At 29.6% G+C, this 13074-nt stretch overlaps 1 protein-coding gene across 1 annotated transcript; it reads right to left on the bottom strand.

Moving 5' to 3' along the window:
• Positions 1-5607: 5607 nt before the first annotated feature.
• On the bottom strand, positions 5608-11614 carry LOC112599373 (TPR-containing protein DDB_G0280363-like). Its single transcript, XM_025346256.1, has 3 exons — positions 11381-11614; positions 10419-11163; positions 5608-8653 (listed from the first exon to the last, which is right to left on the bottom strand). The coding sequence occupies exons 1-3, from the start codon at positions 11399-11401 to the stop codon at positions 7170-7172; spliced, it is 2250 nt and encodes a 749-aa protein (XP_025202041.1). The 5' UTR covers positions 11402-11614; the 3' UTR covers positions 5608-7169.
• Positions 11615-13074: the final 1460 nt, after the last annotated feature.

Below are 13074 nucleotides of genomic sequence, written 5' to 3'. Positions count from 1 at the left end.
ATTTGGTTTCAATCATACTGATTATTTTTTTGTTAATTACCTATTTGAACCAGTCAAAAACTTTTGCCCTCCCTCCTTTATTAAAAACTAAAATGACGCTACTGATTTATGCTCGTACCGCAGGCGAGGGAGGACTGTAATTCACCTAAGATCAAAATTTCCATCAGGTACACGTACTGTTATTGTCACATATTTGCCGTTTCTTAAAATGCCTTTATCGATATAATAGTGATCTATAATGAACTTTTCTCGGTATTTGTAATCGTCAAACTGTTTTGAATAAAACAGAACGGGAGTTATCCGCTAATCAGATAGTATTTAATAATATTAGAGATAAAACATATAGATTCGTCCTCGTATATTAATCTATTTTGCATCTCTATTCTGTACATTCCGAAATAGAATTCACACTTTATCTCACTTAGTACATTACATTGTGACAATTTGTCAATTTATTTACTTTTGTTTAAATTATTAATTACTTACTCACATTATCATAATACGTTTTAATTTTAAAATATTACATTATTTATTTTAATCTATACCTCTATATTCTAATCGTTGGTAAAGTCGATATCAATACAAATAATACGATTTTGCCATAGGTACTATAATAGATAAAAAATGGTATTTATTAACAAAATTCTAGTAGATATAACATATAACTAAGGCTAACTGATAAATTCTGACTGTACCTACTGCCATTCTTAATTTATTGAAATACGTAAGTTTGAAAAAATATTTTAAACAGTGATTAGCGTGGCAAAATAGATTTTTTACTATAAACATTGATTGAATAATAATAATAATAATAATAATAAAATAACAATAGCAATAAATTATACTGTATGTATATTAAATTAATGCTATAAGCAGTTTTAAAGAATACATATCTTTGTATTTTGTATTACACATTTTGTTGGACAACTTTTTATTCTCCTGGTTATTTCTTATTATGTATCGATTAGGAAACAAAATACTGAAAAATTCATACGCTCCATATCCTATGGTTATAATATTTTTTAATAATAAAATGTCTTTTATTGTGTTTATTTTTACTTCTCTAATTTGTTTTTGTATTTAATTATAAAACATATAAAAAATTAAATTAATTCAACCAATTATGAAAAAGTTTTAAATTGCCTCGTGAGATATTAGATACCAGCATAGGTATGTGCATATATTTTTGAGTTTTTTATCAAAAACAAAATAAATATTAAATTCTCCGAAAAAATATTAAAATTATTAATGAAAACAAATTCAAGCAGCGCCCTCTATAAGTAAAATTACTTCGCTTATAATATTAAAATAATTATTCAGTCAAAATAATTGCCAATTTTTGCAGTGTGAACTATTGTCTATTTAAATACTAAATTTAAATATTTATTGACCTATGATTAAATTTTTCCAAACTTTTTATAGCTATTATAACAACTAGTATTATTTTAGCCAACTTGAAAATTACTTAAATATTTTAATTAGCTATGTAAGTACTAAATAGTTCTGTTTTATATGCAGTTATTTATTAGGCGAATAGTAGATTTTTTTATGGTAAAGAATGATTGTTATAAAAATATAATATACTCCGTCACGAAGAACCGTTGTGTTGCCTACTCCTACATTTTTAGGTGTTATTTTTACTTAATTTTTATTGTTTGTATCTATTACGTCATTAAAGTGAATTATTATTTTAATAATTAATAAACAATGCATTTTTATCCTATAATATCTAGTATATAACCTGTGAGTAAAAACAATATTGTAATAATATGTTAATATTTTGTATTTATTTTAGAATAATTTTAAATTAAGTCTACCGATTGGGATAAGATGAAACTAGTAAGTTTGAAGTTAAAATAAAATAGAAAGTATTAAACAAAGTAATATCTGATTTTATCATGCTTCTACTCCAAATAAAAGGAACTTGTAATAATTTTATAACAGTTCATTAGTAAATAAATATCATATATTCATATCACTATACCGTAATAATAAAACAGAAAAAATGTTACCTACACATTTGTAGCAAATCAAAAATATAGTTTATATATTAAATACATTATTTCAATGCATTAGATATAATTTCATAATTAGCATTATGGTGCACATACTAGTAGAATATGCATTCCCAGAAATAAGGAGATCTAAGGGTAAAAATACATCATGTTTTTTTCCAATTTCCGCTGAATAGTATATTTATTTTTTACTAACGATAAAATCACGTAATATTTCCATAATCAGCATATTATTAAAAGGCCATTAAACCAACATGCGTAATTATTTTAACTCATATTAACACGAGTAAGAGCATCCCTACTAATAAAATAATTATCAGAAAATAGTCACAGTACCTTTTTGTTTTTTAAAAACGATTGCTCGTCGTGGACTTTGCCATAATCACGTCGCCGCGAGTACTTAGTTGTTCCAAGAACTAGTAACTTTTACATAGCAATTAGCTATTTTTATTTGATTTATTGTTTAAATTTTAAACTGTTTAAAGTATTAATAAATTATTATAACTTAGTCGTACCGTAAAATACAAGACGTATTCTATTCTAGTAAGCTACATAATATCTTCTCACAACCATCTCAAGCCGATCAAGAGTGTAATTAATGTGGTACCTACCTAATGTCTTGTACAGTGATTACTACAAATTGAACTAACATATAATATAATAATATATCGTAGTCTTTACATAACAATTCAAATTCATTGTTTGTTTATGAATAATTATGAAATTTAAAAACTATAATAAATGATGTTGAATAATATAATATTTTCGTACCATCGATTATATAATATATATGACAAAATATGTACTAATTAGTTGAAGTTTAGAGCATACACAAATAAAGTTATTATGATGTGTGTAAATATTTCACTAATGTTCTTACTTTATTTTTATTTAACTGTCATACCAATCGTTATTATGTAAGATATTATGTTATTAAATATTATAGTTATTATTTAAATATTGATACGGGAATGGATGTAGAAATGAAAAAATATGCATGTCACATTTGAGTATTAGACACTTCTATTAAGTAAACAATCTTATATCGTTTAATATGTATTTTAAGGAGTATTGTCACGGAGACGCTCAATTTTCAAATTTAATGTATAATATTAATTTATTAATAAAGTAAGTAATCTATAAATAATTATATCTACATTTTGAATAATATTACTACAGTATGTTATTTATTATATTTGATACAAAATTTAAATATGATGGTTTTATATAATATTGTACAATATTTATTGAGAAATCGGTTTAGCAAATATTATATTTTTTACACTATTTTATCGATTATAAGATAGCATACATAATCTCATATTATCATGATAATTTATTTGCATAACTCAAATATATAATTTATATTTTTATTCATAAAGCTATTTTTCATATAATTTTAATAATTTCTATATTTTTACAATGATAACATATTATCAAAAATAGTTTTGTGCGTAGACTAAAAAAATAAATAAATATCGTGATAAGTACCATCAATCAATATTACAAACTTTGGTATAAATAGCAATTAAATGACTGCCCATGCGTATACAGTATTGTTTTTAATTATTTGCGTACAATAAAACAGATAACTTGTATATAACACACTGTGCTTTATTTAAATATAAATTGTAAAATTGATTATTGTCAGCAATTACTATTTTTCAATCATGGTATACCGTGGTATTGAAAAGAAAAAAAAATATTTTTATTTCACGCGTCATTTATCAGTAATAATTTTAAAAAGTGTGTTGATTATAATATTATTGAATATTTCAGAATGGAATAAAAAAATAATGAACTACAAATCTACGAAGCTACAATATATACTTGACAAGTACAGAATTGTTAACGCCGGTTAATGATGATGTCCAGTATCCAGTGTATCAGTTCATTACCTTTGGAACATGTCACAATCGTTATTTCATTATTTACCGTGTCGAAAGTATTATTGTTTGAAATGAAATAAAATATAACAATAAAAAAAAAATATGCCATACATAATATTATTATTATTATTACAATATGGATACGTCATAGTATAATTTGTAGTCTATTTCAGTATACAGGGTGATTATTTTTAAGTTACTCATAATATAGTTTTAAATATAAATATAACTTGAAAAAATTCATAGATTAAGAATTTAAGTTCTAAATATATTAAAAAAATAATACTGTATGCCATGTGTTGTAAAGAATTATACTAAATTTTAAATATCAAGTGTAATGACTTAAAATTAATAACTTTATATTATAAAAACATTACCTTTTACATGTTTTGAGTAAGTCTAAGAGTTCACGGAAATAAACTAGATCGTACCTAAAAAAATTATAAGAAAAATTTGTAATTTAAATATTGATTGTGTAATATTAAAATAACCATTCTTAGTATAATATGATCAAAATAATAACGGAATCCTAATTACAACTGTTTGCCGTGCGTACGGTGAATTTCACTTTCTATAATATGATATAGAACGCGGTCCGCGTTTCAATGCGGGAATGTATAAATCCGTTTAGCTCGAATTCATCGAGCTGAGGTAATCATTGAAAGTGAATCGTCCGAAAATGCGTATATGAGTATATATTTCTCTGTCGGACCTTGTATATTTTTCTGGCAGGCGGGCACGGGAAAGCATGAAATCATTAAATTTCACGTTTTCGTGCTCAGGCGCCTTATACTATTAGATGGCATTACTGTAAAATGTATTTAATATATATATATATATAATCTAAATAAATTAAATACATATGTATATTTTTCTGTATGCGCATTACGATGTTCCACACACATCGGTCATCGTCAATGTCACTATGACATCGACCGCGTAATTGTATTGCAAATCACGACACTATTACTATTTATTATAAAAAAAAAAAAAAAAACACGAGACATATAAATACATAACAAATTACTAGCTGAATTAAATTGTAGAAGTGTAGTATAATTCTTAGTTTCACAATTATTTTATTATTATCAAATGTTACTTAAAAATAACTAATCTAAAAGCTTAAAAAAAGAAATTCTGTTTCTGCCGGTTTAATATTAATACGTACAATAACTGAATAACGATAAGAAAAAAAACAGTTAAATTTGATTTGTTTTTGTCCATATCTAATCAGAATACCTATTTAAATTAATAGAAGTTAAAATAAAAATATTGATAAAGTGACAGTCATAATTCTTTTTAAAAAGCTTTTCAATTGAATCGTTGCAATTCAATAACTTGACTACGATACGGTTTATTATAATCATCCACCCTTATCGAAATTTAAAGCATTATAATATAACAGAATAACTGTAAATGGTTTGCCATCTTTTCATAATCATTTGGTTCTTATTCGCTTAATACTCAATAATTTTATAAATATTATTTAAAATTACGTTTAATTGCATTTCTTTTAAATTTTATCAAGAGATAAGATCATATTCGTATCTTTCTATTTACAAAACAATGAAGATAATATTATGTCATAAAATATAGGTTATACCGTATTATATTTTACAAGCAATTATATCTATCGTATTGTTTGTATCTAAATCACTAGTGCACCACTTGTAAAAGTAAATAAAATAATGAAAGTGTAGTAACTCAACACTATGCATTTTAATAGGTTATTAATCAGTTATTTAGTGGAAGGTATTTTAGTGTTTTAATAAAAATAAGAAGTAAATACATTTTTATTTTTAATATCGTAAAAATAAAACCACTAGGCATGTATAGAAATAAGAATATATAATATCTATCGTACGATATTAATATTTAAACATGAATATTAACCGTTCGAATCATTAACTGCATAGGTACACGCGGTCATGCGAAGTAACAGCATTTACAAAATGAAAACGACAAGGTCCGTTGACTTTGAAACGAATTTGATATTTTATTAATGGGCATGTATATGGAATAATGATACTATTCCTTCGAATAATGACGGACGAAATAACATCGTAACGGATTCGCAAGATGGTATAATCGTGCGTAAATCGGTGTGTTCGCATTTCATTTCGTTGATAGTATTAAAAAAAAAAAAATTGTTGCAATGACCATTTACTATACATACATATATATATATATACTAATGTATGTTTACTCAATTTGTAGGTACACTAATTCTACTACATTTCTCTTGGAAATCGCATTTTAATGGACGAATTGGAATAATACGGACATATTTTGTGTATATATATGCATAATTATATTATATATATCTGTGAAAGCAACGCAAACACAGCCGAGACATTTCACAAGCGTAAAATTTAGCAACGATTATCCACTTAAGGGTGTTGTATGAAATGGAAGGGGGATGAGAGGGATAAAAACAATACAGAAGTGTGTCTGCAGAATTTGACCATAAACCATAATGTACATCGTACCTAGACTTATATTATTATTGAAGACCACGTGTCGTCGAGAAATTTCTTACTTTGGATATTTGTACTATTCGTAATATTGCAGTCAAATCGAAAGTATGCACACATAACCGTTCGAAGATAATTAGGTTAAGTAGGTTGCTGCAGCATAATCTACTGTGTTTATCGATGGTGTGCCTTTAAAACGGAATTCGATTAGAATAAAAATATTAGATTCTTTCGAAGTATTATGTATGTGTAATATTATATATTGATTTATTTTTCGCGAATACTATGGCGAATTGCACAATATATTATAATATATAGTTACTATAATACGACTCAATAAACACAATTTTGCATAAAACATAATATAGAAATACTTAAAATAATAATTTATCGCATAAAAATAATAACAATAGTAATTTACGTTATTTTATCTAAGCATTTTAGTCTTTATACAGGACATATAGGTGTACGTATATAATATAATATATGCGCATACACGGGCACGCACACGAGGAAATATTTATGTTGGAGGGTTCTTCTTTTTTGTAATTATTAATTTACGTAATTGTATAGTATGCGAACGAAAACAGGTGATACCGAAATATGAAAAAACAAAAAAATGTCACGGGTGTTTCCTGCTCAAACCTTCTCACTCCAAGGCGCCAACGTGTCTGCCTACGTATACGTGTATAATTATAATAATTAATAACACTATTATAGCGCATAAAATATAATAGGTAATGTATAGGTAATAGGTGGTCGGTGTGAAATCAGACCGTCGTTCATCGGCCTCAGGCGGTCCGGACGACCAGCACGTCGTTGCGCTTGTTCATGTCCTTGTAAATGGGCTTGTACGGGAAATCGTCATCCGGCCCGTTGAGGTACGCGTAACCCGGATGGTACGTGGTCGCCTTGTACGGTTGCTGTAACAGTTGCTGTTGGGCGATGGCCGTGGCCAGCTCCTCAGTGGACGGTTGCTGCTGTTGCTGTTGCTGCTGTTGATGGTGATGGTGCAGGTTGTTGTTGTTGTTGTGGTGATGATGATGGTGGTTGTTGTGGCTGTGATGGTGCAGTTGCGGCGGCTTGTTTACGGCTTGCGAGTACTTGGTCGACGTCGGGGAGGCGGGTGACGCGTAACCGTAAGCGTGCGGCCGCTTCACGACAATGGGGTGGCCGGTGCCCGGAAACGAGTGGATGGGGACGGAATCGGGCGCGACGCCTGTCTGCGCGTACCGCGAGTCGTCGGACGGATCGTGCTGCGGGTGTTGCTGGCCGCTGCCGCCGCCGTGTTGCTGCTGGTGACCGGCGTGGTGTAGCTGCACGTGGCCGCCTCCGCCTCCGCCCACAAACGGGCTGTTGTAGAACTGATGTTGCAGGCCGAACGGCTGCTTGACGCGGTGCTGCAGGTCGTTGTCCTTCATCTGCAGGCCAAACGGTTTTTTCACTTTGGCGGCTTTCGGCTTTTGCGGGTACGGCGAAGGCGTCAGCGACGACGGTGACGCCGACGTGGACGGCTGTTGCTGCTGCTGCTGATGGTGGAGCTGTTGGAACTGCAACGCTTTGGCCCCCTGGTGCACCGGCCGCTGGTGTCCGGCAGCGTTCAGCGAGTCGTCGGCCGCCGACTGTTGCTGTTGCGCGTGCGCGAAGTGCTGTTGCTGCAATTGGTGCAGGTATTCCGGTTTCAGGGGTATCACGATGGCCGGCATGGTCTTGCCGCCGCCGTTCTCGTCCGTCTTGAAGAACACGTTGTGCACGACCGGCAGTGACATCATCGCCTGCTGCACAGTGCTGCTGGCCAACTGGTGGCCGTGGACGGGGGACGACGAGTCGCCGCCGATGGACGCGTACATCTGGTGCGATATGGGTATGGGAACAACGATGCTGTGGTAGTTGGGCGTCGCCGACGGTTGTTCGATTTTCACGGACTTGACGGCGGTGGCTGCGTTGATTGCGGCCGAGTGCGGCTGCGAAGAGGGTCCGACCATCTGCACCTGCGACGGCTGTTGCAGCGGCCCGCCGCCGGTGTACGGGTACCTGGCCACCGGCGGGCCGCTCCCGCCGCCGCCCGGCTGCAAGTAGTTCAACCGCTTCTCCCTGGGCGGCGGCGTCTTGTTGGCCTGCGACACGGCGTTGCTGAAGTCGAAATGATTCATTTTCGACAGCACCTGCTTGTGGTCGAAGTTCTGCGGCGGTTCGGTCTGGTGTACGTCGTCCTCCACGCTGGAAATTCTGTCCTCGTGGTACAGGTCCGGATTACGAATGGCCTTGAACAATTCTGCGACAGCAACGCGTGAAGCAAAAAAAAAAACAAATCAAAATTATTCATTTTTAAAATGTCAACGACGAAAAAAATTGAAGATCTAAACACTTTCACCGCCAGCGGTTCTTGGTAGTAATCGATAATAAAATAATGATATTACAAGTTATTTTTTAATTTTTTTTTAGTCTCTGTCGTCATCAAATACGATGACAGCGTATAAAATGTACCTCCGACGTGTTATTGTTTCGATTATAATGTAATATATATACCCTCATCTTTAACACTTTTCCTTCGTAATTAAATGTCAAACAACGATTTGTTCGGTCGCGTGCTTAACGCGCAGTACTAATCGTTAGCTATACAATACGACCATACATTGATATATTATAATATATTCATATGACGAGATAATATTAAAATGAAATATTTATAAAAACCAAAATGTATCTACACATTTTACAAGAAACACATTTTATTATGGTTTAATAGACTCGCCGAGATATTTTAACAAGAGTAAATTTATATGCTAATTTCATATCACCATATATTTTAATTAAAAGATAAATATCCCGTAATACGAGACTCGTTTAGTTATATGTTACATTGTATATGTACATATTGGGTATACATTTTGTAAAAGAGCTGAAGTAAATAATAGTTATGTGTTATTAAAAAGAAAAAGGTTGGTATCTTAGCATCTTTTAATAGTGTATCAAAGATATTAAAATCTGCATTTTATTGAAAATTTATTTGTAAATAGAATATATGTTTATTTTGAAAAGAACTATATCAACTTCAATGAAAATCATTAATCTTGATAAAAAAAAAATAATTTTAATTAATTCATTTTTTTAATGTGAAAAGAAAGTAGATTAAGTTTATGTTTTCAGTATTATTAAATTTGTATAGTTTTTCTGAAAAAAATTTAAAAAAAAACTAATTGCTGTAGTCTTGATAGTATTAAAAGATATTTCATGTATACTATTTAGGATAAAATATTAATGACTATCTACTTTTCAATATTAACATTACCTTTTAGTTTGGCTAATTTATATTTACTTCCCTATAGCAATTAAGCCATTTTACAGTTTGTATGTTCATAGTGACTAATATATTTTTGTGAAAAAAAAATTATCTTAATAGTTGTTTCAAAAATGTACATCTATAACTATATTTATAATTATATTCATCTCACAATCAAATTTATTTTACCAATTTATTATTTTAAGTCCAATATTAATTATAATAAATAATATTTATCAATTTATGTAAATAACTAAAGACATTTTTAATTTATTCGAATTTGACATTTAGCACATTTTACGCAAAAGAATAAAATATATGTTTTTTAAGCATTAATAGATTTTAATTAATTTTTCGAACTAATCACAAGCAAGATTTGAGTTGAACAAATATTTAATGTTATAGTCCTATTATAGTTGTATAAAATACATACTTGTATTTAATAATAAAAATTAAAATATATGATTTATACATTATACAATAATATTTAAAAAATAGATTTTTGGTCCATTTTTATTAATAAAAAATATTTATTTAAATAGTTATAGAACCATATTCATTATATTACGAGTATATTGAATTATTAATTTTATTAAATAAATTGATACGAACAATGCAGGTATATTTTATTGATGATTTTTCAATTATTGCTTTTTTAACCATTAACTTCTAACTATTGTACTCTTATTTTTATAAGTAATAAGTAATAATTTTTGTGAAAAAATTATTTTTATATTAATAATTATTTTTTTCATACCTGAACTACCAGATGATTCTCGTGAAGAATCATGCTCTTGAACTGATGTAATAATGCCAGTAGCGATTTCCATATTGGGACTTAATTCTTGCCAGCCATCTTTATTATTACTACTGTCTTCCGTTAATTTTTTGTTCTGCGTTTTCCTTTTTTCTTGTTCAGTGTCCAATTGGTGTTTATTCTTTCGGCGTGATCTAATTGATTTGTTGTTGTCAAATGCCATATGCACTTCTTGGGACCAATCGTTGAAAACTGGCCGATCGTCGTGTTCATCGTTTTTATGCATCTTTTTTCCATACGTGATTGATGGCACAGACTTCTCGACACTTTCATTACTCTTTACATCTGATGACTGTGGTGATTGATTGTCAAATGTTTGAGGCTTGACATTATATAGTTGTTCATTCATTCGATGATCGGTCAATGAAAAAGATGGATTATCATGGTCTTTTTCTTCAGCGCTCCACATCTGGCTCGACGATTTGCCTCTGGCTTGTCTGGATCGTAATGACAAGCTTTGTGAACTTCGGACGCCAGGTGATAATGACGTATAAGCTTCACTTGACGAAGACGTCTCTTTAGAAGAATCGTGATCACCAGAAAATTCTATACTTGAAGTCAGACTTTTAATTGTAGGAGAATGATTATCTGCTATAGAATAACCGGCAGTAGCTGTTATTGTACCTACTGTATCCACGGATATTCGATCTTCGCTCAGCGTTAGTTGAACTAAGCAAAAAATAACCTAAAAAAAAAATAAATTAATTTCTTAAGTGTCAATGTAATTTAATACTATTATTATTAGTTATTTTTTTTTATTTATTTTTTTTTAGAACTTTTAGTTAAAACTATGACAGCTCAACAATTTCATATTAAAATGTTGATATTATTATAAACCACAATTTATAAGTAATAAATTAAACAGAGTATTCCGTAGTAAAATATAGATCTATTTGTATTACCATGCTATTTAATTTTGCCATAATGATTCTGTTTTTTTAAATTATTTTTGGTTGATTAAAAAAAAAAAACCACACAGTAACACTTATACACATAAATAATCAAATAAACTGCTCTATGGTATTGTTATTAATTTAAAATAATATATCATGAGAGAAAAAATAGTATCTTAAGTAAAAAACAACGATTTTGCATGAGCGACTGTACTAGATTGACGAACAGACTCGTGCCGGAAAATCTTTATTGAACGACTGAAGAATGTCTGTCCGTTTTGGTCAGCTCTATCCTAGACAGTTCCGCATCAAGAAAGCGGAATAATTGCAAGGATGGTGGTGGACGGACAGAAAGTGGAAAACTCATCACAATGCAATAAAACCACACTCATGTGTTCAATAAATTAAAACAAATATTAAGTAAAAACTAATTAAATAATAAAGGAAAGTAAGACCCAAGCACCTTAAACATATAGAAAATTCTGTTGTATTGTTTCTCCCTCATAAATCGTATTTTTAAACCGTCACTAATTTACTCATAAAGTGTGCTCTCGACCACATGTGTAATTTTTTTTTTATAAACATTAAATTAATATATTATACTCAGATGACGTGTTGCTGCTTGTGACAATTATTATTGTTAAATATTATGTGTTATTTCTTGTTTGATGTAATACATTGCAACACTATAAAATACTCTTGGGTATAATTGTAATATGAACGTTTTATTGTTCTTTTTATATAACTAAATTAATTTGTTTTCTATAAGTTTATGGACAAGATATTAGTACCAGTGTAAATAACTTAGAGAATAAATTGAATCAATAATAGTGTTTTAAGATTGATCAAAACATTTTATATAATATACAATTAACAGCATTTTTTATCATCACAAATATTACAAAAAAATAATGAATTTCAGAATTTTACAAGAATAAAAATAGCAATTAAAAACAGAATGTACATTTTTTATGTTTTAAGTGAAACTGAGAGAGAACATGAAAAATTGTATTATGCGCTGACATATTATTATAATATCTATAATCCAATTTTAATGTATAATCCATAAGTGGTTCTTTTCGTTTTGATTTTAGATAAAAATATTTCCTTAGACAAATTTACTATAAATTACGAAAATTAAAATTTCAGTTTAACATAATAATATATTATACATTCAATATTGTATTGTAGATAAAATTTATAAAAATCAGTGCGATATATTACACAGGTAACTAACGTACTACTATGTATATTTGTTTTGTCGAGTATATTATTTTCAGAAAATATTTTTGAATATTTTACATTAATATGATGGAAAATGGAAATATTGGAAATAAACAAACAAAATCTATTAAAATTGTAATCACTATTCATATTTAATTGTTAAATAATAAGTAATAACAATATTAGTAATTGCATATAACAGCCCAGCTTAAATTCTCAAGACAATAACTTTTAAATAAAAAATCAAGATTGAACTGCAGTGGCGTATTTAGGTTTTTTTTTATTAAGCTTTAAGACTTATTGTTGGTTTGTGGTAATCAGTGATTAGTTGGAAGTCGCCCTGTTTAAAATAATAACAGTCTATAAATATGTAACACATTTAATCCGATTTAAATATATTTTTCGAGACTTATTGGTTTATTGGATAAAATATATGTATCTAATACTTAAAAATATAGCATGATGACTACAAATTCGGT

This window comes from Melanaphis sacchari, unplaced genomic scaffold (genome assembly GCF_002803265.2).
Source record: "Melanaphis sacchari strain LSU unplaced genomic scaffold, SCAv2.0 Contig50_pilon_pilon, whole genome shotgun sequence".
NCBI lineage: Eukaryota > Metazoa > Arthropoda > Insecta > Hemiptera > Aphididae > Melanaphis > Melanaphis sacchari.
The sequence above is the reverse complement of the archived record's forward strand: the minus strand, read 5'-3'. Positions and strand labels throughout refer to the sequence as shown.

Coding starts and splice junctions, on each gene's coding strand:
- LOC112599373 (XM_025346256.1), bottom strand. CDS start 11,401: ATGGCAAAATTAAATAGCATG. Junction 11,164..11,380: donor TGGCAAAATTAAATAGCATG/GTAATACAAATA, acceptor TTTTTTTTTTAG/GTTATTTTTTGCTTAGTTCA. Junction 8,654..10,418: donor AGAATCATCTGGTAGTTCAG/GTATGAAAAAAA, acceptor TTGCTGTCGCAG/AATTGTTCAAGGCCATTCGT.